This window comes from Scatophagus argus, chromosome 17, assembly GCF_020382885.2.
Source record: "Scatophagus argus isolate fScaArg1 chromosome 17, fScaArg1.pri, whole genome shotgun sequence".
In the NCBI taxonomy this organism is placed as follows: domain Eukaryota; kingdom Metazoa; phylum Chordata; class Actinopteri; family Scatophagidae; genus Scatophagus; species Scatophagus argus.
This window is the reverse complement of record NC_058509.1, coordinates 2,508,108-2,533,572: the sequence shown is the minus strand read 5'-3', so window position 1 is coordinate 2,533,572 and position 25,465 is coordinate 2,508,108. Positions and strand designations below refer to the sequence as shown.

At 41.4% G+C, this 25,465-nt stretch overlaps 2 protein-coding genes across 3 annotated transcripts; one reads left to right on the top strand and one right to left on the bottom strand.

Annotated features, from left to right (window-relative positions):
* Nucleotides 1-4,900: 4,900 nt before the first annotated feature.
* On the bottom strand, nt 4,901-14,865 carry LOC124074983 (C3a anaphylatoxin chemotactic receptor-like). The gene is made up of 3 exons (XM_046418360.1): nt 14,749-14,865; nt 8,638-8,815; nt 4,901-7,945 (listed from the first exon to the last, which is right to left on the bottom strand). Exons 2-3 carry the CDS (start codon nt 8,806-8,808, stop codon nt 7,061-7,063), a joined length of 1,056 nt encoding a protein of 351 aa, XP_046274316.1. The 5' UTR covers nt 8,809-8,815; nt 14,749-14,865; the 3' UTR covers nt 4,901-7,060.
* A 1,696-nt stretch (nt 14,866-16,561) lies between these two features.
* si:ch211-171h4.5 (sialoadhesin) lies at nt 16,562-25,236 on the top strand. Of its 2 annotated transcripts, none has more exons than XM_046418330.1 (12): nt 16,562-16,690; nt 17,103-17,185; nt 17,377-17,579; nt 17,930-18,083; nt 18,186-18,343; nt 18,789-18,942; nt 20,102-20,238; nt 20,927-21,065; nt 22,208-22,307; nt 22,589-22,598; nt 23,578-23,655; nt 24,532-25,236. In XM_046418330.1, exons 2-12 carry the CDS (start codon nt 17,116-17,118, stop codon nt 24,652-24,654), a joined length of 1,326 nt encoding a protein of 441 aa, XP_046274286.1. In that variant the 5' UTR covers nt 16,562-16,690; nt 17,103-17,115; the 3' UTR covers nt 24,655-25,236. The 2 variants fall into 2 exon arrangements, with proteins under 2 accessions (XP_046274286.1, XP_046274285.1); XM_046418329.1 differs by having other exon boundaries at nt 16,563-16,690; nt 22,580-22,598; nt 24,532-25,233.
* Nucleotides 25,237-25,465: the final 229 nt, after the last annotated feature.

Sequence of the window (25,465 nt, the reverse complement as noted above, 5' to 3'; positions counted from 1 at the left end):
GATAGCAGTATTAGTAACAGTAATAATGGTAGTAGCTGTACAGAATAGTAACAGAATTAAATAGATTAGGACTAAACAGTAGTGATGTAGTGTAAGTTTCGAGCAGGACCGCAGCAGATCCACGAGAACCTGAGAGACGAGAAAGCACAGGACTCCAGGAAAGAAGTTGAGTTAGTAATATGCATTAATGGGACATGAATGTGTGCAGAAGGAGAGGGAGAGGAAGAAAGAGCTCAGTGCGTCATGGGAGGGCCCCCGGCAGTCTAAGCCTATAGCAGCATAACTAGGGGCCGGCCTAGGCCAGCCCTAACTATAAGCTTTATCAAAGAGGAAAGTTTTTAGTCTACTCTTAAATATAGAGAGGGTGTCCACCTCCCGGACCGAAACCGGAAGATGGTTCCATAGTAGAGGAGCTTGATACTAAAGGCTCTGGTTCCCGATCTACTTTTGAGGACTCTAAGAACCACAAGTATCTCTGCGTTTTGGGAACGCAAAGTTCTGGTGGGATAATAGGGTACTATTAACTCTTTAAGATAGGATGGTGCTTATTTTTAACAAATGAAATGCTGTTCACCTTATTGTAGTGTAAACTACAATGTGATATTAGATGAATAATTATGTTTCTGTATTTGACAAAAAAAAAAAGAGAGAATCAGATCAGGAACACATCACGTCATACTGTGTGGCTGGTAAAGTGCGGTGAAGCAAGTCCTGATGCTGTGGAGTCAAGTTGGTGGTTCCTCTGCGTTTAAGGCCTCTGAGGGCTCGACACACACTCGGTCTAACTCTGTGTGACCTGCACGAGTGGGTGATTCTGGTTAAAATTAGACAGCTTTCAGGTCACACCTCATGACACACATTATCTGTGAGTATCTGAAAATACCAAAGAACAAAGTCTGCCACGGGAGCACAGGTGGAGCACCCGTAGGCTGGGTGCAGGTGGCTACACACCCACAGTGGGTGTGTGTGCTCAGGCCACAGCACGTATAATTAAAATATAATAGTAGTCTCTGAATTATAAATGCGTTTGTGATAAAAATAAATAAATAAATATATTTCACCTGTACAGTCTTGTCTCATTTTTGTGAATTGGATTAAAAGTGTCGTATGCAGTTAATGCTCGTCATATTTAATCAAGTTTTGTCAAATATATGTCATATAAATATATGTCAATAAATATTTGTCAAATACGGAATGTAATTATTGTTCTTGTCACGTCTTGTGTTTAAGTTTTGCTTTGTCTTTTGTTTGTAGTCCATGTGCCATGTGTCATCGTCTTGTCATGTGTTTCCATGTGTTATGTTCCAGGTTTTTGTCATGTCCTGTTTTATTTTGAAAGCGTCACTTCCCTTATGTGTCTGTTTCATGTAGCTTTGCTTTGGTTTATCCTGATTGCTTTCTCCTCCCTTAATGTGTTTCACCTGTCTCTCGTTATGTTGTCTATTTAGTCCTCGTCTTCCCCGTCGTTCTTTGTCAGGTTGTTGTTTTGTCTCCATGTTTTAAGCCAGGGTTTTGCTACAGCTTTTTGTAGTTTTTTGTTGATCCTTTGCCATAGAAGTGTGTGCCTGTTTAGAGCTCTTTGGTTTAAATAAACGAATATTATTTTGGACTTCCTGTCTGCCCTTTGTGACTCTGCATCGGGGTTCAGCTCACTGCGGCTGCGACGCTCCTTTTTAACAGATCTCATCTCATCACACAAACTGCGTTACAACAACGTGAACAGCATTTCATTTGTGTGCAGCACAGGAACACTTAAGAATAAAAAAAAGACGCATTTGACCACTTCATCATAAAGTGCTTTATTTAGAAACGAGAACACAAAAAACTCAACACAAAACAGGATCTAACTCATCACCAACTGAACTTATTGCATAACGAGATAAAATCAACACAGCAGTAACATTAGCATACAGCTAATGCTCGCATATTTAATCGATGTCATTTTAAAGGGTGACTCCGTTAAATGCTTGTTGTCTCACGTGTCTTGCGTGCACGTGCTGTTCATTTTAGTATACTGTCTTTTATCAATTAGCACAGCTGAAACTGACTTTGTGTTCACCAGCCAGTGGGACAAGCAAACAAAAACTTTCATGCTGCGTGTGATTTTGACTCTTAGTAATTTGTTTTTGATAGAATAAAATTAAAGCTGTGTACACTTAAAGGGGTTATTGTTATGGTTTTGGCCTCTAATGATTAAAAATGAGTGAAAGAAACGAGTGGAAAAAAACAGAAACTTTCAGTCTTAAATAACCTTTGTGGCCATTTGAGTATAGATTTCCTGGTTTAAGAAGCGCACTTGAATGCGTCATGAAGGACACTAATGACCTCAGAGACTCTCAGCACACCTTTTCATGACCCATCCAGCTTTTTTATTGGACAAACAAATATTTTCAGCCTGACGATAGCAATAAACGTGTCAATGTTTACGTGTCAGCCGTTTAATCACCAGCACTACAGGAAAAGTCTCGTGATCATCAAACACAGGGGAAATTTCTTCTGGGTATCAAGAGTTTCAGGACCAGCTGTTTTTCCTGTAAAGCCAAAAGGAAATCTAGATGACCCAGTTATAAGAACATCTGTTTGCAAAGTGAAACTGTGATGTCAGAAGGAAGTTAAACTCACAACTGGTTTTATTTACTGACTGCAGTAAATACAAGATTCTTCAGAATTTAAAGGAGTGTTTTCAGAGATGATGTCGATTTGGCAGCTTTGCCTCTCCGGTCATGTTTGGTCTTTGAACTTGACTGATAAATAAATGAAATAATGCACATGCAGTCAATGTATTCATGTGTTTCCCTTGCAGGAAACCTTTTGGAATGTGTTTCCTGTAAGCAGCAGGGACTTTTACTCAGGACTGAAGGAAACAAACAAACAAAGGGGTGGGGACGACCTATTTTCTGTTTCCTCATTGATCTGACATTAATTTAGCTCAAAAAATCATTAGTGAGCAATGCCTTCAGCACAAATTCTGATGGCACATTCCAATGAGGGAAAGAAAGAAGAAGAAGAAGATTTATGATATGCGTCACAGGTAGCTGACACCTCATGAGCTTATATGTTGAAATTAGACAGAAGATGATGGGCGACAAAGTCCCAGAATTCTCACAGGTCACGGAAGGTGGAAGGACTTGACTGGCCCACACAGAGTCCTGACCTCAACCCCATCCGACACCTTCGGGATGAACTGGATCTGCGAGCCAGGCCTTTGTATGTAAACACGTGAAAAGAGGCACCCGCTCTGGTTCGGCTCTTAAACACACAGAGGGACAGCGAAGGCATCACGCGCTACGATAATCACCTGCACACTTACTCCCTCTAAGCCAAATGGACTGATGTTCACCAACGCCATCTTGTGGTTGTGGTGAGCCACTGATTCAGCACACAGTCTCAGTGAGATGGTCTTTCAGAAAAAACAGAAAAAGAGCAAGTTTTCCTTCAGTTTAAAAGAATAGGATCAGAATTCTTGTTTTAGGTAAAACAAAAACAAAAATTTTTGACTTTGATATTTTATTAGCTTTTTCACTTCAACATGAAAACCTACAAAAAAGGAAACTATGAAATGTTTTTCTGTTCTTGTATCTTGTGAGTGCGAGTCTCACAAACAAAAACAGGATCAGTTACTGCAGTATCACTACTGCTGTGCTGCTATGACTTCTGCTGGCATTTCTACTGCTTCTGCTACTGCTGTCAATACTTTTTGCCAAGCGATGCGTGAGCTTCCCTTTAAGTTCTGTCCTGTTCTGGACTGAAGACCAGATTTTAGGTTCTTGTTGTCCATTTTTAATTTTGCACACCTTCATCACTCATCACTGACTCTGAGTGCTCCTTAGAGTCTCATAGCGTGACCCAGGAGGGTTTTGGACTGATCTCAGTGCTGTCTGGTTTAGTTTGATTTATTCACCATGACAATCTATTAACAAACGTAAAATCTAAAAATAAACACACCACACCAGACTCACCAGGCCCTGGTGCTTTTTTACACCTGCATCAGAACAACAGCACCACCCTGCTAATTAGCTAGACTGGAAGATTTGTTGCCAGTCATTAATTAATCTGAATCATCTGAATTCCTTGTGGGTCAAAGATGACGACAGCAACGACTTCACGTTCCAGCGTCTGCTAGGCTGAACCCGCGACCGGAGGACTCTGGTGTGAAAGAGGAACCGAAACACACTGAAACAAACCGCTGTGTGTCATGTGTGACACTTGAAAGTGCTTTCAGTCCTTTGTGTGCTACAGAGAATGAAATCAGCTGGCAGGCATTAAATCAAGTCCTGCTAGTGATGAGACAGATTTTACACTTTAAATCTCAGGGTTTTTATTTATTTTTTACTGCTTTACTGTTTGTTGCATGTTATGTTAATGTGTTTATATCCCTTGTTGTCATTAAAACATTTTGTGATGAACTTGGATCTTGTCTTGACTGTATTTAAATTCCCCTCAGTGTCAGTCCTTTCCAGAATGTGATAGTAATTCTAATCAACTAATTATAATATGACATCTAATATAAGGTCAATATGTTGAGACAGAATCAATCATGTCTTTGAAAGTGTAAGTGTGTTACATAACCTGAACCCACACAAATAATTCCCTTTAACATTCCCACAACAAAAATCTGAAGCTAATTCTGAATAAAATAATTATTGGAAAAATATTATACATAATAATATGCATTTATGAATTGTTTAGAATTGAAAACTTTGTTCTCCACATGTTAACATAATTTAAAACAAACATCTGACAGATGTTTATCCTATCTTTATTAAGTTTATCCTATTTTTTTATACTCTGCACTTTTCTCCTTTCTTGGTCGGGAATACTGCATGTGCAATTGTCTGTAAAAACAAGAATTTCCCTCCAGGGATTAATAAAGGAATTCTGATTCTGATTCTGAATTTGATACGTGTTTTACAACCAGGAAACAAAAACTACAAAAGTCACGTCAGTTAAGCCGCATTTGAAAGATAATCTGAATTATTCTGGTGTTAAATCGCATTTCAGTGACCTGCACAGCTTCAGTGCAGGCTGTCTGTAGTTTATTTAGTTTATTTAAGGTGAGAATTGTCGTGTATGGAAACTGTCATCACATGCAGAGATCACAGTGAGCATCAGACCTTCTGATCACTGACGCTCGACTTGCAGATGTTAAGCAAACGCAGCCACGCTTCTCTTGAATTGTCATTTCTTAATATGTGGCAACTGGTCCATTTACAGAAAGAAAAAGGTCACATCCTCTTTTCTTTTCTTTTTTATTTTATTCCCGTCTTTATCGTCTCATGGCTCAACTTTTCAGAAGAGGAAGTAGAACCAAAACTTGGATGCAGACATTATCAGATGCTAGAGAGATTAGCAATGTAATCAATAATAATAACAATAACCACAATAATAACTTTATCTGTATTGCACCCTTCGTGCAAGGATGCAGCCCAGAGCACTTGACAGGATCTGATAAAAAATAAACAATAAGTTAAAACAAGCAAACACAGCAAAACAAAAAGAGAAAAAACCAAAAACCAGCAGCAAAGTAAAAGTCTGATCGTTAGCCCTGATGCAGCAGTTGTGCCAAATTGAAAGCCAACTTTTTGAAAACTTTTTGAAAATGAAAGTCTTTTGAACGTAACATGTTTTTTATTGGTGACTGCAGATTTTTCTGCTTGTTTTTGTTTCACGTTTCTCTGCAGTCTTACAGCAGTTTTTACAATATTGTGTGTAAATTTACAAGAGCCCTGTGAGTTCACAGCCATAATATTCAATGTGATGCTGCTGAATTACTGCAGAAGCTACACCATGAATAATCTGAGCCTGTTTCAGCTTAAAAATATAAGTTCAACTGCTGCTTCAATATCAGAGATAATTTTACTCAGGTTGAATGATTTATTTTAAGTCTCCAAATTGTTAAGTTCAATTAACTTGGGGTATTAAGTAGAATCCACAACTGTTCAGTCACACGAGCTGGAAACAAACTGATTTCCTCAACAAAATAAAAACTTTTCTCTTTTCAACGAAAGTTTGCTGTACTGCTTCAAGATCAGGTTTTAAAATCCATCTCCATGTGTCCTATAAAGTCATAAAACTCTTCTGTGCTGCGGTTACAGTCACACTCTCAGATGGCGAAACTCTGAGGAGCACTTTAGAAAATAAAACCAAGCAGCAGATTACTCAAAATGTTACTGTGCAGTCTTGATTCATCTTCCTGTTGGTGTGACCCCTGAACAACAGTGACTGAAGTCCTTTCTGACTTTCCTTTAATAGTCTCACTTCCCTTCGTCCTTCCTGTCCCTCATGAGCTCAGATATTTACAACGAACTCTTTATGTATATACATAACACAAATTTATGTGCAAACTTTGTTGTTCTTCCCCACTTACAGTCTGACAATGAAATAATATTTGCATTGATCGAAGCTAAAAAGGAGGATTCTGTCAGTGCTTAAAGGAACAAGTAAAGAGCAAATGTGAGAGCAGATCAGATCAGTGATAAGATTTCTTCCCGAACAGATTTCAGTTGGATTTATGTGAGGTTTCGCTTTTCGAGTGGCATCAAACTCACACATCTGTGATCATACAATTCAGCAGTTTGTTTGTTTGATTTCATGCCGTTTCACGGTCTGATTGCTAACAAACCAAGATCAGCCTTTCGTGGCAATTTTTGTCCTGCATCTGTTATTGTCTTCACATGGACCCCAACAAACCCAACTTTGAGGAGATGCGATCCTGGTTTTAACGGTTCAAAGCAAGCCAGGCATGGAAACACTGTTAGGATAGTGTGTTTGTGTTGACTGCTCTGTTACCTCTTGTTGTATACCAAATATAGTCTGTATGATGTCTGAGTGTTTTCATATCAGTTCGCCTCTCTTTTAACAAAACCGGAGAATGAAGGTGAAGGTGAAGGTGGAGGCTAACAGTTCTCTACAGTTCTTTAACGCTCTATTTGCCCAGTTTTGAGCTGTCCAGTCATGGTATGTGATGGATTTGCTCTAAATCTCACACAGCTAAAGACACACTAACTTCCACTTCACGGTGACTTTGGTGGGTTTAAATATGTGAAACTCTGTGAGAGGCTCAGACTTTAGCTACATCCACTGCTGTCTGACCCCCTGCCACCACAACAGTGCTGTGCCCAGAGCTGTCATCCGGCAAGCGATCATTGGACTGGGTCGTCTGTCCGTCGCCGTCGTCTGCCAGAGCTCGTCTGTACACCTCCGCCAAACTCTGCCTGAACCGCCCCCTCAAGTTCAGCCCCATGCAGAAGTACAAGAGCGGGTTCACGCAGCTGTTAAAGTACGCAATGCCCGACGCCACGGGGTGCCAGAACTTTACCACAACGTTCTTACTGTCCACCATCTTCACCAGTAGGAGGAAGTGGTACGGCGCCCAGCACAGGAAGAATGCAATGACTAATGATGCTAATATGCGAAGGGGTCGGGTCTTCCCTGAGAAGCGGGTTCGTCGGATGCCAATCCCGGCCAGGATGTAACAGATGAGGATGACCATGAAAGGCAGCATGAAACCACACAGGAAGCGGATGGAGTAGAGAGCCAGTTTAGCGCTGTTGTCCCCCTGTGCCGCCTCCTTCACATCCACAGAGCACTTAGTCAGGTTGTTCTTCCCTATGTAGACTTGGCGGTAGACAAAGTACGGGCAGCTGAAGATGATCGCAATGATCCAGACGCAGGCCGCCACCACCCTCGCAGCCAGCATAGTGCGTCGTCGCTTGGTGAAGACGGGCTGCCAGACGCAGAGGACCCGGTCCAAACTGATGACAGCCAACAGAAACACAGAGCAGAACATGTTGGCGTATTTGAAGAAGCCGTTGAACTTGCAGAGGAAGACGCCGAAGGGCCAGTGGTTGAAGAAGAACTTCTTAGTGAGTGAAAAGACTCGTGTGAAGCAGAAGATCAGGTCCGCTATCGCCAGATTCACCAGCCACACGTTGGTAACCGTTGGCTTAGGAGAAAATAGACAAGAACAGAAAAAGAAAAGGAGATCAGACAGAACAGGAAATGGAACAAAACAGACAAAAAGATGCGAGGGGAATTTTTAGTATTTAACATTCCCCTCTCATCACGTAAACAGGAACAATTAAAACAGTAAGAAAACAAAACCAAAAGTGCATCCATCATTTCTCTTAAAGCCTATTGAGCTTCATAATCTGTCAAACTTTGGACGCCTCATGAATGGTGAAGCAGTAGCTGTGGCTTTGATAAGATCTCAAGAGCTTCAAGATTGCTGTCTTTTATTAGCTTACTTTTGTGCCACAGCTTACAAAATATCTGCTCAAACGTAGTCTTGCCGCAGGTCTTCAGATACCACCGCTTTGTCATGTGCCGCTTAACACAAACCTTATCACCTTTCACAATAAGGTTTGCTTGCCAGTCCAGACCCTAAAGTGTACCTTCTGTCTACAAAACTAGACTTGCTGAGGTTGGTATCCAGAATACAGAAATATTTCGCCATTTTTACATTTTGAATATCACTTTAATAAAAAAGAAAAAAAAAGTTTGTTCGAACTTTTTGTGGGCTTCACCTCCTTCCTTGTGTATCACATGTATGGGCCTATTCAGGAAGAGGTAAAGTTCACAATGGTTTGTATAGCTGTTCAGTAATGTCCTATGAAAGTCCTCACTCCTTCACTGTACCTTGAGCTTGAATCCGGCCACAAAGATGACCACGGAGTTCCCCGTGATGCCGAGAACAACTGTCAGTGTGTAGAAGACGATAGAGATTTTGTCCATGATGGCATCGGCATCCATAGTCGTTGCCAGGTCATTTTTGGGGTTGTGAGGAAGCAGCGAGTTATTGTAAGACATTGTGTGGCTGAAAAACAGAGAAAACAATAAAAACTAACATTACTCAGCTTACTTTGGTGTATCGCAAGAAAACAGTTTGAGAGCAGTTTTATTTACCGTATTTTCCGCACTATAAGGCGCACCTAAAAGCCTTAAATTTTCTCAAAAGCCGACAGTGCGCCTTATAATCCGATGCGCCTTATCTATGGATCAATATTGGTCAATCGTGGCTACCGTAGTCAGGGGGCGTGGCCGAAGTAACAGATTTAAGCGCACTGTGGATAAAACGAGAGCAGTACGGTGAATGTTCGCACCACAGGGAATGAGAAGTCGTCCTTCACTGTAGTTCTCGCTTGCCAGGCTAATGGCCAGAAACTACCACCCATGGTTATTTTCAAGAGGAAGACCTTGCCAAAAGACTTTCCAGCCGGCATCATTATCAAGGCTAACTCGAAGGGATGGATGGACGAAGAAGAGATGAGTGAGTGGCTGAGAGAAATTTACGACGTTAACGACGTTAACGAGCCGGGCATGTTGGATGCCGTATTCGCCCAGCTGTTCAATTCGGACACTGAAGAAGAAGAATTCGAGGGATTCGTGGATGAGGAATGAACTGATAAAGTGAGCTTTACGTGTTTCTTTTGTGTGTTCATAACTGAACAAGGTTGGTCATATTGTGAATATGGACAGTAACGTTTGAGCAACATTGAGTTATTGTTAAATGGTTATTGCTTTGCACTATTTCGAGAGTTACTATATTGTTATTGCACTTACGTCTGAGTTACCGTAACGGTATCAGACTCTTTTACGTGTTTACTGAATCGAGGAAAAGTTCCCGTCCACTACGTGATAAAAATGTTGCACTACCTGTTATACCGTGCTGTTGTTAAAAGATAAACTGTGTTGCGAAAATACTACACCGCTGACATTACCTCGGGAAAAATAACACAGCTGTTTATTCATTTTGGGAGTGAACGGGGTTGTTATATTGTTATTACTTTGCACTATATAGAGAGTTACTATATTGTTATTGCACTTACGTTTGAGTTACTGTAACGGTATCAGACTCTTTTACGTGTTTACTGAATCGAGGAAAAGTTCCCGTCCACTACGTGATAAAAATGTTGCACTACCTGTTATACCGTGCTGTTGTTAAAAGATAAACTGTGTCGCGAAAATACTACGTCGCTGACATTACATCGGGAAAAATAATAACACAGCTGTTTATTCATTTTGGGAGTGAACGGAGTTGTCAGAACGCTGGTTTGTATTCTATTAATAAAGTTTGACTGACTTATCTGACTGTTTTGTTGACATTCCCTTTAGCGCAGCTCCATCTAGTGGACGCAAAACGCAACCCGAACCACTGCTGTAGCTTCTATCCTATGCGCCTTATAATGCGGTGCGCCTTATATATGAAAACAGTTTTAAAATAGGCCATTCATTGAAGGTGCGCCTTATAATCCGGTGCGCCTTATAGTGCGGAAAATACGGTATATCTGCAGAGCCTAAAAATGGCAAAATATTTGATTATTTGTGTGCACAATTTAGTCATTTGGCCCCAGTAGGCACAAATTAACAAAAGAGAAGCAATGTTTTTTTTCATGAATAACGTGAATCAAGGCCAAATATAATGTGTTTACAGTCAATAGGGATTACTTCCTGTTTTACTTCCAGAACAACACTGCAGCCAAGTGGTCTCAGTGAAGCATGATGTCCCAATAAAAGAACAAACTAAAAACGAAACTCGGCTGCCTGACAGCTGAGATGAAGGAAAAAACAACATCAGAGGAAAAACAACATAAGAGAGTCAAAAGTGGGTCTCAGTCTCTCTTTGAGTAAATGTGTCTGATCACAAGCCTCAATGTTCATATGATGCTATGAAAATAGACATTATGAATGAACACGTGTGCATGTGTGTGTGGACAAGTCAGGTGTACCAAGCTGAGTCACTTCAGTGTCTGACTGAGTGTGTGTGTGTGTGTGTGTGTGTGTGTGTGTGTGTTATTTCATGTTCACTCCTGCAACCGGCAATCTAAATGAGACTGACAATAGATCAAAAGATTAATATCAGTTTGACTGCATGACTTATGTTATGCAGTGTTTTGTTTTCATTAAAGTATGCAGTGTTATTATTATTATTGATATGTTCAAATAAGGTGAAATTGCCTTGTCAAGTGTTGTTTCTGTGGCCAAGAGTGAATTTATTTACTGAAATTTGCAAGGTAGTTATTCATGTTTCTCTAAAAGTATATAAAAAAAACAAACTGCAAGCTACGGTCCAAAATAGTCAAACATAATCATAAACATTACAAATTGCTCGTACTAGTCCTGGCCCCAATGTTATGGTGTTCTGTTTCTTAGCCAAAACATCTGGATCGCCCACTTGTGGTTGGCTCCAGTACAGATAAAAATTAAATTCCTGCCCCCTTCATGTTAGCAAAGGGGACACTGACCAAACTAAAGAAGAAGCCTACCCCAGGATGAAAGACACATCCGACGTTTCTGCACAGAACTCATTTTATTTCATCTGCTTTCAAGCCTTTATTCGACCAGGAAGTCCCATTGAGATTGAAATCTCTTTTACAAGAAATACTTAGGTGTGGATGCCAAGATAGCAGCCACACCTAACATGCCAGCACCACAAAACAAAAACAAAAACAAAAACAAAAACATCCATTTTAAGTAGCACTGAAAGAAGACAATCACATGTCTCCTTCAACATGTTTCTTACTATTCTCCTAAATTTGTTAAGGGATACAAATCTAATTTTACATCTTTTTGCAGTTTGTTCCATGGCTAAGGTGCATAGTGCAAAAATGCTGTTTTCCTCAAATTTGTCAAAAGTTAAAAAGCAATCATGTGGAGAAGCGTAGTTCATAACTCCCAAAGCTAGTACAGAGAAAGGTGCAGAGGCATGTTGAAAGACTTCCCAGAATGGCTTTATAGATAGAAATACAACAATGCTGTTGTCTGTGAATAGCCGGTGATGTCCAACCAACCAAATTATAGAAACTAAAGAGACTTCGCATTTGTAATAGAACATAAAGCTGCATGGTACACTGAATCAAGGCTTTGCAAAAAGGAAGTGGCTGCATGCATATATGTCATCAGTTACTGGCAGAGGAGTAATGTCCACAAATTTTTCTTGGAACTGAAAGTAAAACATGATTTATTTTCCAAAGAAAAAGAAGAAAAAAACAACCTTTCACTTTCCTAATTATGTTAGTAATATTTAGGCTAATTGAAAGTTTGTCATTTATGCATATACCCAAATACTTGAATGATGGCACTCTTGCAATGGATTTACCATCAGAAGTTAAAATGCTAAATGTCTTTTGAGTATAGACCATAAACTTTGTTGTTTTTTTCAGCGTTTAAAACTAATTTTAAACTCAGCAGAATTTAATGACTGGAATGCAATCTGAAGTTCATTCATTGCCTGTTCTATCTGTGGAGTGTGTAAATGAGAGTGTCATCTGCATAGAACTGTGTGGACGTGAAAAACAGATCAACAGAGTGAATTTTAGTTCACACCGAGATCAGCGGCCACAGACCCGAGATGTATCAGATCTAGTGACACATGTATGTGGACATTTCACACGAAAACATCAGTCTGTTGTGCACAAGACTAACGCAGTGAAGCGGTTGCAGAGAGGAAAGCTTGAGTTGACCAAACGAGATAAAGATCGACTCTGTTCAGGGAGGCTGAAAAAGTGATATTTCAAAAGATAAATGTGACCTTGGTAAATACAGCCAGGCTTGATAACAAGAAAAAGAAAGCAAAAAGTTTTCTGCAAAGGGAAGACTGCTGTCCTCAAAAAGGGAAATGAAGAAGAAAGAAACTGTGCAGCTTTCCTCAGCCTCAAAAGAAGACAGAAAATATGTAACATCACCTGCTGGCATAGCAGCTGAGGTCATTAAAGGCAGCTCTAATGAGCCCAAGAAATCATGTGACCAAAAGAATATAGAAATTATGTGACATATGAAATAAAATGATGATATGTCTAACAAAATAAGCCTCCCACATAAGAGCAAATAAATAACACATAACAGAGCTGAAGGAAACAAGAACATTTTGACCACTTGTTGTCATCATGTTGTTGTGTAATCAGTTATGTTTGGTTTCATCAGCAAAGGAAATAAACTGGTTTTGCAGAAAAACACACATGCATGCAAAGAGAAAGCACTACAGAGCAACTTTAAGTAAAAGTACAGAATATAATATACACCGTTACAAGTAAAACTTTGAAAAAGTGTAGAATTATTATTATCAAAATCATCATTATGCAGCTTGATATGATCTCACGGCTCAGCCAGATGCACGTTGGCCTCAAAACCTTTTTAGCATACCAGTTTAAACAGAAAAATTGGTTTGGTTTGGTGCTGTGGCCTAAAGCAGGTCCACCTAAAAACCTTCCTACTGCATATTTTTATTCAAAACTTTGTTGGTATTGAAATGCAAACCCTTTGCTTTCACACCGCAGAGAACTGAACATTCAACCACAAGCTTGAATTCTCCAAGAAGGTCATCTGACTCAGCTGTCATTTCCTTTACCTTCGATTAGCTGCAGATGAACTTTCTGTAAGCTGTGAGTGAGCTCGACTCAGTTTGTGTATCATCACTCCTGCTGGTTCGGAAACATTTTACTCACCAGCAGCTTTATTCCTGAGACAGATGTCTGACATATTCTGTCCAAACCATTTATTCAGAGGTGAAAGTGAACAGAGAATGCAACAAAAAGTTCATTATAACAATCCACTGTGTAAAATAACTGTATGTTGAATACTTTTTCAAATAAGTCGGTTAAAACTTTGTGTGTGATTGTTGAATTGATGTGACAGGATGTTTTATTAGTCCATTTTATTAATGTGGCCACCTACACTGGCTGTCCTAAATGGTATGCGGCCGTCACTAATGTTGTTAGTTCTACCTGTGGTTTTCCTGTTTTGACAAGTCAAAAGGTCGATTCAGACTTGTGCCAACTTGACTTTTACATAAAAGCGACCAGAGGGGTTAATTTTCCATCAGATGAACGTCTGGGGGATGCTCATCTAAATACCACAGAAGGGATAACGCTTCATTCAAGAGCAGTTTTAGCTCCCGCTTCTGCAACCACAGCAACCGCGGTGTGACCGATTGGTCAAACCTCGCACAGGAAACTGCACTGCAGTAGGAACGAAGGGGGTTTAAAGCTACAATAACTGAAAATCTGAAAGCAGGTCAACTTTGTCACCATTTGGCAACAAGACAACAAAGAGTGAAAAAAATAAGGAAAATTGGTTCACGTTGAAAAAAAATCTACAAAATTATGATTTCAATGACCTGATGAAATTTCAGTATCAGAATTTCAGTAAAACGGTCCAAAACAACAGCAGCTTCAGTCTTTGTGCTGACAGAAAGAGCAGACCGAGTCGAACCAGTCCTGTTCCAGGTCAGAACACATTAACCAGGCGTACTGTGCAGGATGTGGAAAGAAAGTTATTTGATTGCTGAGTGTCATTTCCAGGCGGTTCCACCAACCCAAAACGACTCGACCGTCCACTGATCCCCAGACTCAACACTCAACTCCAACACAGAAAACCAACGAGAAGATCAGAAAACACAGGCCGAGGTTCAGCAGAGAGGGATTGTTCTTGTATTTGTACTTTTTTCACATCGTTTGTCAAGAAAATCCTGCAGAGTGTGGTTTTAATGCGTCCATGTAAAAAACTGGGCTGAATGTCGGCTGGTAAGTCAAAGCTCCTCATGACTTCACTGCCAAGCGGCTGATCACTACACGATGAACATGCAGCTACACAGATGACAGATGATTAGCGCTTACTGGTTCATCGAAAAATAACTGCGTTTATCCAAACCACAGGACTGCTGCGACATTTTAAGGCACAAGGATGAAATACGAGAGAAAACAAGCAAAAAACACTAAAGCGTGAAATTCTGAAAATGTCCACATTTCTTACCTGCAGATGTTGAACTGAACACAACTCTGAAGTCAGCTGCTTGAATCTCAGTTGTCAGAGGCAGAACTCAGCTTCATAAGCCCTGTGTGTGTGTGTGTGTGTGTGTGTGTGTCAGTGCTACTTCAAGAGGTTTTTCACACACACACAGACCCTTCCTCTTTCTTTCTTGTGTCATGTGTGTCTGTCTGTGTCTTCCTGTCTGTGAGCTTCTCTTTTTCTAACACAACCACAGTCACTTTGTCCTTTTTTTAACACACACACACACACACACACACACACACACACACATTAATACACAGCTATATAAACACACAGAGTGCATGTGTTAGTCAGATGGAGTCTCGTCAGCCAATCAGATTCCTCCTAAGAGGAACGTCGACCTTGTGTTAGGACAGCATCTCTTCACACCATCCTCATTTACTCCACATGTTGTCTACTTGAACTGATTTTCACCAAAAAAAAAAAAATAATAATACAAAAAATCACCCATTTTTTGCCCATGAAGATTTTTGATGTTTATTTAAAAGGTCAAAGTTAATTGAACTTGACTGCAACCTCATTTTGTTGTATTGAGTTTATGACAAACTCAGACAAGCTGCAAATGCAACTCATTCCTATCAAGTAATAATCATAAAAACAAATAAATGGCTGGAAGTGTTTTCAGACTGTACTTTTCAACCAATAATCAGCTCTTTGTATTATTCAGCATCAATGAAATGAAATGGAAATGTTCTAGATGTTCCTTTGAAAAATAACACTTTAAAAATGTAAAAGAACGAGCCCCACAGAACACAGTGTGAAGAGAAAACAACAGGAGCCGCCGTGTTGTTCCCCTCCACATCTGTTAAGCACTTCGCTTTGTTTTGTTTCTTCTTTCAAGTCAAGTCCTTCTTTCACTGGCCCCTCAGCCAGTCGAGTGAGCAGAACTGAAATCACTGAAATATCCCCTAAATCAGAAATCAGATTTCATTTGAACAAGAAACCTTTAGTTCTTCATGTTCTTTTTCATTTCCCTTTACCAGCATGAAGACGCAGCAGTTCGTGTCAGATACAAAATGAAACTGTTTGTAAGAAACAGAAAGAAAGAAAGAAAGAATCGCTGCCATCCCTCTGTAGATCAGGTATTCACTGTGTCCAAGAGGAACATCTGACAAAAGGCAGAAGAGTCGGAGGGGAACGTGATTTAACAGAATGTTCTGGACTGGGCCTCACCTGCGTCCTCTCCTCACCTGATGAAAGGAAGTCCTTCATCAAAATCGTCATGAGATTGAAACCAGCAGTCTGTGTGTTTGTGTGTGTTTGTGTGGTGTCTGATTCTCCTGCTTATGCTGCCCCCTGGTGGCAGAAAGAGAAGTTGTCTCTTTGTGATTCGGCACTTTTTGAAAACTTGTTAAATCTTTTTCAGTGTGCAGAGAAAACAAATGTGCAGCTTTGCATCTTTACAGATTAACGGAATTACACTTACAGAGCTTAGATCTACCTCACCTCCACTGAAGTATCTGCCTCGGAAACCTGAGGGTTCTGTGTCTCGGGTTAGTGTCAGGGCCAGCAGAGAAGGCCTTGCTGGCCCTGACGGCCCACCACTGCTAGCTGCCATAACCACAGCTGCTGGAGCGGCCACACGGGCTTTGGCAAGAGGAAGAACAGAATATGAGCCACAGGTTGAGCATCATAACAGACATCTCAGAACATGGCTGTCTGTGACTGTCTATGGCTGTCTATGGCTGTCTGTGGCTGTCTGTGGCTGTCTGTGGCAGTGTAGCTGAAGGACACTTGGAAAATCTGCTTTGATGTTCCTTTGGATGAGCCAACACTTTGACAACATCATCACAGGATTGCAAAAATCTCACAGCTTTGACACAGACAGACACTCCATCACTTCCTCTTTCACACACACACTCAGAAATCTGCTTCGGATGAACCGCTCGTGATCATTTGGCAGGTAGTGATGCAGTGTATGAATGTGTGTATGAACATGTGTGTGTGTGTGTGTTTAAAATGACAGAACAGCATTTATATCAGTTAAAACTGAGAACTGAGATTCTCCAGATTTCAGTTTAGCTGTGACATCTTCTTACTGCTAAACTTTAACGATGATGTGCTTGAACACGAACATGAACTTTCCGTTTTGCATCTCGCTCTTCAAAATGTTCTCGTGTGACTTTTATTTTTTATTTCTTGAAGTGTTTGTTGGCTGTGGGGCAAAAGCAGAGGAGCCGATTGGTCTTTGAGCTGTACTGTCTGACTAAATTAACTGCCATTCTTTCACACGTTTACCTGTTAGTGATCTGATTCTCTAATTTTCTGTCTCTCTCTCTCTCTTGTTGTCGTTGTTTGTTTGTTTAAACGTCCAGTTAGTCATCTTGGATGCAAACTTTAAACTTCGAGATGGGTGTTGGTCTGGCGGCAGTCGCTTTGCTCATCGCTCTGATGCAAGGTCGGTAGTTCCCTTGTTGCTCATGTAACAGATTTTGAAGAGCTGGAGCTTCTTTTTTGTTTGTTCGTTTCCAAATGAAAGCTTTGCTCCTCGTCTGACAGTTAAGCTAATACGCAAAGGAGAAACACTTCTGTGCCTTTGCTTCGTCGCCTCACCTGGATGAATCTGTGCTTGCGTGTTTGCCTCTCCAGGGGTCTTTTGTGCGACCTGGGATGTGATGCTGCCCCAAAGCATCATGGGTATCAGTGGCTCCTGTGTCACAGTCGCATGTCGTTTCGAGGTCCCCAGTAATTATCAAAGGAACATCTGCACAGACGGTGCAGTTTGGAACAAAGGAAGCCTGACCGGACCTTCTGTCTTCAATGCACGCAGTCCCAGCAGTAACGCCATCAAAGTAGGTCGTCTGTCTCTTCGTTTTCATCATCTGGTGATGCAAAACGCATCATTTAAAGAATCAGAATCAGAATTCCTTTATTTACCCCCGAAGGGAAATTCTTTGAAGAATGCAAAGCCGCTGTTTGTAGCTGTTTGGTGAGTCCTGGTATGAAGAAAAACAAAACAGGGACACTGGAGCTTTACAAATGGATAGAAATGTAAAAAGTATAAGACCTGATGAGACAATCAGACATGTTAAAGAACAGAACCAGAACTTTGTGTCCCAGTAGCCCCCTGTGAGCCCAGGGACCCCTGAGCCAAGTCGGGGCCCTGTGGATTTTGGACTAACTGCTCTCAAAACTCTTTTAGGGGCGAATAGTCGGGGACATAGCGAGGAAGAACTGCACCACGATGTTCCACGACCTCCAAGAGAACAACAGCGACTTGTACTTCTTCAGGCTGGACTGTATGGAGACCTTTAAGTTCACTTTCGCTGAAGGGGTCAGAATCGTCATTCAGCCAGGTACGAATGGATGAGGTGACCAAAGGCAGACGTTGTCCTCGTGTTTCAACCTTAACCGTTCCCTAAACGTTGGGGGTGGGTTGTCTGAATGTTTGGTGGCAGGCCCGTCTCCTCCCCTGCTGAGCTCTGTGAGTCAGGCGCCTGAGGGGGCTCAGGTGAGTCTGCGGTGCTCAGTCCCAGCTCCCTGCTCCGTCCTGCCCCCCTCCATCACCTGGCTGCCCCGAGACTCCTCCAGGCAGGAGAAGACTCAGATACACCAGGTGATGCATCACGTCAGAATTTATGTGAAGTATTTGTAATTTACTAAATTTACCCAAATTCATATTAAGTTGTTAAAATGAGCTTCACTGCTGTTTTGTGTGAGTCGTGATGTTAATATGATGTCAATCAAGCACCACAATCTACATAACTCCTAAGTTTATTTTCACATCTTTTATATGTTTTTGGGTTGTAGTACATTTACCTCTGATGCAGTACTTCTACAGTGGGGTATCACAAAGAATCGGAGTACTTCTTGCTTCACTGTTCTTTTACAGCATCTGAATTATCATCCCTTTTTAGATCTAAGATTATTTCGATTTTCACAGTTTAACAGATTGTGACACTCAGTTAGGACGTACTGTGTTTTAGTTCACATTTCAGCTTTATTTTGTTGTTTGTTTGTTTGTTTGTTTTGGTTTCTTCTTTCTCCTTTTGCAAAATCAGGATGAGAACCAACAGATGATCATGACGTCCTCGCTGACCTTCAACGCCTCAGCCGACCATCACAACCAGAACATCACCTGCTCAGTGTCCTACCCGCTGACAAAAGGGGGCAGCACGCAGCCGTCTGCAGCCACTCAGACGCTCAGCGTCCTGTGTGAGACACTCAGTGTTTCTCTGCATTGATACGAGCCACGCAGAGGCGGGGAGAGCCCCACAGCGCCCCCTGCTGACAGCCCTGACACCAGATGAAACAATATTCTTCAGAATATCCTTAAGAGAAAAAAGAAGAAGAGAGAGTTTATGTAAAATGCGACATACACACTGATGCTTTAATATTAAGAATCTAACAATGTAAGACAGAGTAATAGTACATCAGTGACGATGTATTACACACGCTTTTACCTTTGACACTTTAAGTACATTTACAGATAATACTCATGTACTTTTACTTAAGTGGATGTACAGGACGGTTACTTCACCAAGAGCTTTTGTACTTTCACTTCAGTTAGTGTTCTGAAAATCATTACTGGTGATGAGATGATTCAGAAAATAACAAAGACGTACAAAGAACAGTTTATTTCCTTTAAAACGGACACATTTCTCATCAGAAAAATCAGTCTTAGGTTTACACACACATTAAACAAAAGGTAACCCTGAAAAGTTGCTTATTTTGCATCAGAAGTTAAAATATTTTGGTTGTTTTATCTGTGAACAACTGAATGATAAGCAGATATTAAGAACTGATTCTCTCCTTCCCTGCCTCTCGCACTGACTGATTTATTGCCTGTCACACGAGTGTGTTAGACACAGCAGAGCATTTTTGACTTGTTTCAGCATGAAATTCGTCTGAGTGACTGAGGGGGATTTTCTTCTTTCTCTGCTCAGACGGAAGCTTCTCTCTAACCAGTCAGTGTTTGAAGAGCTGAACTTGTTGTAACTGGTGTTGAAGGAAGTACGAACACCTCAAGTGTACTCAAGTACACACGACACAAAGTGCTATTGTTACTGCAGGCAGTGCAGTCTGTCCCCTTGAGTCTACATTCATATTCAAGTCATATAAACCTACAATAATACATCATCATTTATTCGTTGATTGTGATTTATATTACTAATTGCATATCATTGAATACGTGTAGTGGAGTGAAAAGAACAATACCTGCCTCTGAACTGTCGTGGAGTAGAAGGAAAATGGAGCTGAAATGCTGAAAATGCATAAACTGATGTAAAATACTTAAAAATTACACTAAACTCCAGTACTTAAGAGGATTTCAAGACTTGGTGCTTACCTGATTTCACCGTCCGGTTTCCCGCAGACGCTCCCAGATTCACGGTGGCAACGCTCAGCACTTCTGGTCCTGTTCCCGAGGGGCACAGTGTGATCTTTACCTGTTCGAGTGATGCCAACCCCCCTGTGAGCGTCTACACCTGGTACAGAGCCTATGATGGAAAGGTAACACAGAACCTACTGTGCTGTGCTTGGTTTTTTGATTATTTTATTCACTCAGTGTGTCCCTGACTTCGACCCAATCCCACAACTTTGGAAAGGACTGGAATATATTAATCTCATGTTGGATTAACACCAAACACAGTGTAAATAGTGAACTGAGTTTGCATTCTATCTAATGGCCAGCAGGGGGCGACTTCACTGATTTCAAACAGAAGTCTGATTGTATGTGAGTTTATGAGCAAATGAGCCAACGTCCCACTTGATGACTTGATGTATGACCTCAATGAACAGCAAACGCTTTCCTGATGAGTTTATGGCCTCAGTCTCCAGTTTCAAGTCTTCTTTACTACAGCATGATGTTCATTTTGTACGTGATGCACCCATTCAGAGTCAAACAGACCACGACCTTGTGACAAGTCTCGGCCAGGTCCATCAGATAGAGGATAGAGGCTTAGCAATGCTTGTCCTTCCCATCCATCTTGTTGTCCAAATGCGGTTGCTTCTGGCTCCAAAAAACCCCACAGTCAAACTGGAGGCTTCAGAACAGCAGCACACAAACCAGTGGGTGACGTCACAGTGGGTTTCCACTGGATCAGCATGTCCACAGAAGCTTCTTTTGTTCTTTATTTCTCCCTAAAAACTGGCCTCACTTTACTTTAACCTGAGCATTTATCTCCTCTCCTCATCACAGCTGATTAAAAAGGGCGAAGGAGAAACGCTGGTCCTAACGGTCCGTCAGACGGACAGCGGGGTGTATCTGTGCGAGGCTCAGACAAAGAGGGGCTCTCAGAGGTCCAGACCAGTGTCCCTGGAGGTCAATGCCACGACAGGTAAACCTCTAACACAAATGAGCCGTTTGCTCCTGACTCCAATGCGCCGTCACGGCAGAATTACTCCGGTCCTCTGGAACTGCACTGCAAGTCACGACTTATGATTCAGAAGCAGTCAGCAAATACATTTCACTGGATAACGAGTCACCGCCTGCTGATGTTAGGATCCATCTGAGACAAAGTGAATGTAAACAAGGAGGGAAACTACAGTAAAATCCAGCACAACAAGCCACAGAGTCTGTCCTCCTGAGAGCGTTTTTGGTTTAGAGACGAGATGTGACAAGTTGTGACCTAAAGCTGTAAAGTGAACTTTAAGAGCGGAAAGGTAGCATAAAGGTGGAGTGAGATGAGTGGAGTCAAGTGGAGTCACAGATCTTACTTAACGGTGATTAATGATGAGATGATGGTGAGGGGCTGAGGGGCTGCTTAACGACTCAGCATTATGCTTCGCCAGATGTTAAAGTAATTATTAATGAATGAGTCTGAGCTGCTCAGGAGCTGGTTCAGAGTTGATCAGAACCACCACTGATCGATTCACTGCTATAGGATCAATTCCTAATGATTCATTCATCTCCCAGTTTGGTCTCTTGTAACTCATCATTATTTTATTAATTATTGGGGAGATGCTTCATGAGAATTCATCGATTGTCAAGCAATTCCTGATTCCTTCCTCGCTTTTCTTATTTAACTAATCATTAACTAATTATTAGCAATGCTGTAAAATTTGAGTCAGTCATTTATTAACTGTTAACTTGCAGTTCATCTTTGGCATCTCCTTAAAATTTTGTGTACGTTTAAGTTTAATCAGTTTAGAAGTGAAGGAGGGTCAGATGAAGGGAAGTGAGGCAAAGTAAAGCTAGAAAGGAAAGTGGAGCAAAGCGACAAACTGAAAACGTCCACAAGAGACGGAACTCATTTTGAAACCCTCATAAGAATTAATGGACCACAACATAACATACTGGTGATGAGTTATTAAACTGGGCAGACGTACAGAATTTTTATTCGCTGGAAAGAGGAAGGCATTCTGGGAAATTACAGAAATGAAAGCTGAAGAAAAGCAAATGCAGTTTTTTTTAAGAAACTTGAGAAAGTCATTTTAATAATCCAACTGTGTGAGGTCACGTTTGACTTCTGTTTTCCAGGCAGCGGCGATTCACTCGTGCTGATTCCCTACATTATATGTGGAGTGGTGTTGGTCCTCTACTTCCTGACGGTTGTTGTTGACGTGTACAAATACAAAAGGTAAGAATGTGGTCATCCTGACGCTCTCGTTTCCCTCCTCAGTATCTGCTCTGCAGGTGAAAGTGTTGTTTCAGAGGCAACATGTTGCATTCAGGGAAAGTCTGGATTTTCCTAATGTGATGCCAAGATTGTTTGGTTTAATTATTAGTCACGGTTCTTGAAAATGCTGGTGCAATTTATCTACATGGCGGTGCTGGCAATGAATATTTTTCCAAGTAGTTCTGGGTGACATTCTTCATGTGTTTGTTTTTCTTTCTTTTTCTCCTGCCAAGTCTTTCCAGGAGGCTGAAGGTAAGAGGAATTTTTCACTTCAAACAGAGGAATTGACTGACGAGTCAATGTGTGAAATGATCCCCCATACAGCACACATACAGCAGATCAGATAAGGAGCTTTGACATCCTTGGCACGTCACTGTCTGGTCTCGTCTCACAGACATCCTCATCCTCGCTGTTTCGCCGAAGCAGGAAGTCGGGCTGACTAATCTTTAAACATATGATATTTCAGTTTTCATGAGTCTCTACTCGACAGGAAATGTAAACACGCATGACGAAACCACAACCCCGTATCCCAGAAGGGATGTTTACGCACAACAAATAACGTAACAGCTAATAACGTAACGTCACTGCTGCCTGGATGACTAGGTTCAGAGAAGACTTTTATTTAGACGGTTGGCGTGCAAAGTGCAGGACTCCCACACCATTTGTTGGGTGAAGGCCGTGAGAGGCAGCTGAAAATGCTTTGGGCTCAGACTGTTTCGTCACGTTCAAATACTGAATAATATCACAGAATAAAGTCGCTGATTACAGACACATAAACGTGTGAGAAACGTTTCAGTGTTGGAGTCTGTTTACCTGAAGGCGTCTTTCACTAATAATAAAGAGGACCCCAGCAATCCTGTACTTCACTCATTGCATCATTGCAGCTGTAAATCATTGATGTGACCTGACGTAATCTCAGTTTACTTTCCTTTTGCTTCCTCTTTCTGACATTCTTGGCTTGTAATATTTCTCTCTCACATCCTTAAAGACAGAACATGTCCATGTCCATCCACTGCAGTTAACCTTCACTTTGAGAAAAGGTCCAACTAATTGTGTACAACTTTGAAAGAATTCATATCCGCGTCTGTCAGTCGGCTTCAGTTCCCAAACGACTTCAACTGTGTTTGGTTTCGTGAATGTGAAGGAGGGGTTCAGCGTCTTCAAGTGTGTGTGAGTGCTCAGTCTTGGGTTAATAAATAAATGCCTTTGTTTTCTATTTGTAATTTTTCAGAAGATTGAGGTGAAGGGGGAGCACACCTACACCGCTCTGAGGACCCGCAGCGTCACCTCTGACTATGACCAACTCCAGGTATCTCCTAAGGTTATGAGTAACTGCATCTCCCACCTGTGTGACAATCAGAAACACAACATTAACTAACTGTTGTCCTACTGTGCACGTTACGTTTGAAAAGTAGGTTAAATTTTACGGATGGATGAAAAGGAAGCAGGAAGAAGAGGGTGATGTCTTTCATGTTCGGGCTTGTTGGAACATGTTTGAACATGCAGGAGAAGATCAGGTGACGACGAACGGCAGGAGCTTCGGGGTTACTGTGGGGCAGGATGTGACATGACAGGAGAGTTAATGAATGGCAGGGAGGACAAGGCAAACGTGAGGCCAGGAATTGGCTGACGTTTGTGTGATTCCATCCACCTGTTTTGGACATTTTCAATGGAGAAAAATTCTGAAAAATATACAGTGAAAGTCCAAATGTGTTTATGCTTGGCTGACGTGGGCATGTGGGTTTAGTGAAAATGTGACAAAATACAGTGAAATTGAAAGAACTGCTATATTTCTACATAGACTGAAGTATCCACACACACCTCCTCATGGGACTGTGTTCCAGGTTTCTGCTTGGCCCCTCATCTGTGGATATTCTCATTTATGCAGGTCAAAGCTATCTCAAGGAGACTGAATCTAACACAATTGGATTTGGTTAAATGTCACTTCCCATCCAAGAGTCTTCAAGAGGCCTCTCATCCAAGTCATGTTCATCAAGACTGGCCCAGTCTAGCCCATGCAAAGCTCCATAAAGACCTGAATATCACAATACTTGGGCCGAGTCTTTCTATAACACCAAGACCCATTTTGTATCCATCAAACTTTTGGTTTTTCTTTGGTTCACTGCGGTAGTCTAAAGTGTGTGTGTGTTTTCATGTGTGTGTGTCTTGTTTTTTTTCCCATCAGCCTCGGCAGCCTAAACCGATGGTTCCTCCTGAGGTTCCCAGCTACGAGAACCTGCGAAAATCGCCCTGCGAGCCGGTTCCGAAGCTCGGCTGCAGCCAAAGCGGAGCTGAAGGATTGTGTTGAAGCGTTGGTCAAAGTGCTCCAAACGTTCTGTGTTACGGCTTCAAATCTAAATATTTCTCCAATTCATTTCTGGCAATGTCAAGTGTGAGGCCATGTCCTTCTTGTGTTTATTTAAATCTTTATTAATAGAATAGCCCACACGTTTCCTGTTATTTATCACCGTATGTTTGCAAAAATACATTTTATAAAAATAAAGTGTGAATAAGCTGCTTAGCATTCCTTCGTGCTGAGTTTCTGCCAGTGAGTTTATGATGGCAGTAAGTGAAGAATAAAGACTCCTTTACCCTTTATGACTCCACAGCTTTCTCTCCTCACATTAATTCACTTTCATTTTTGGGCAGCTGCCTCTGCACCACACACTCACTGCTGACGCCACTTCTGACCTGTTCATTTCCACCGAAACACAAAATCCTTTGATCTGCAGAGTTACGCACGGCTTTGTGTGATTTACTGGCGCATGTAAACACACACAGCCTTGTGATACTTTGACTTTTCAGCTTGTCAGCAACTCTCCACCAATCAGCAGGAGCTATGCTGATGGTTCGCCAAGATGCCTGAGTTCTGAGTTATTACTCAGTTGTGATACTGATGTTGGATCATAAACATGTACATTTGTAGTTCGATATGAAGGTTCGACTGCCTTTCCTAGAGGCCAGCAGACTACAGGAGTGTCATGTTTTACTCGTCACGTCTTAATGCTTCTTCGTCATCTGTGAAAACGTCAGATTTCCATGCAGTCAGAGAACATGAAAGTTTGCACCACAGGATGAAGAAAGCTGTGCGTTTTCGAGCTGACGGGCAGACGGAAAAC

What these genes read in the sequence shown, in the direction of transcription:
- LOC124074983 (XM_046418360.1), bottom strand. Translation starts at nt 8,808, where the DNA reads ATGTCTTACAATAACTCGCTGCTTCCTCACAACCCCAAAAATGACCTG. An exon ending in TGGCCGGATTCAAGCTCAAG is followed by an intron (nt 7,946 to 8,637) that starts GTACAGTGAAGG and finishes TTTTCTCCTAAG; the next exon opens with CCAACGGTTACCAACGTGTG.
- si:ch211-171h4.5 (XM_046418329.1), top strand. Translation starts at nt 17,116, where the DNA reads ATGCAAACTTTAAACTTCGAGATGGGTGTTGGTCTGGCGGCAGTCGCT. An exon ending in GCTCATCGCTCTGATGCAAG is followed by an intron (nt 17,186 to 17,376) that starts GTCGGTAGTTCC and finishes TTGCCTCTCCAG; the next exon opens with GGGTCTTTTGTGCGACCTGG. An exon ending in CAGAATCGTCATTCAGCCAG is followed by an intron (nt 18,084 to 18,185) that starts GTACGAATGGAT and finishes GTTTGGTGGCAG; the next exon opens with GCCCGTCTCCTCCCCTGCTG.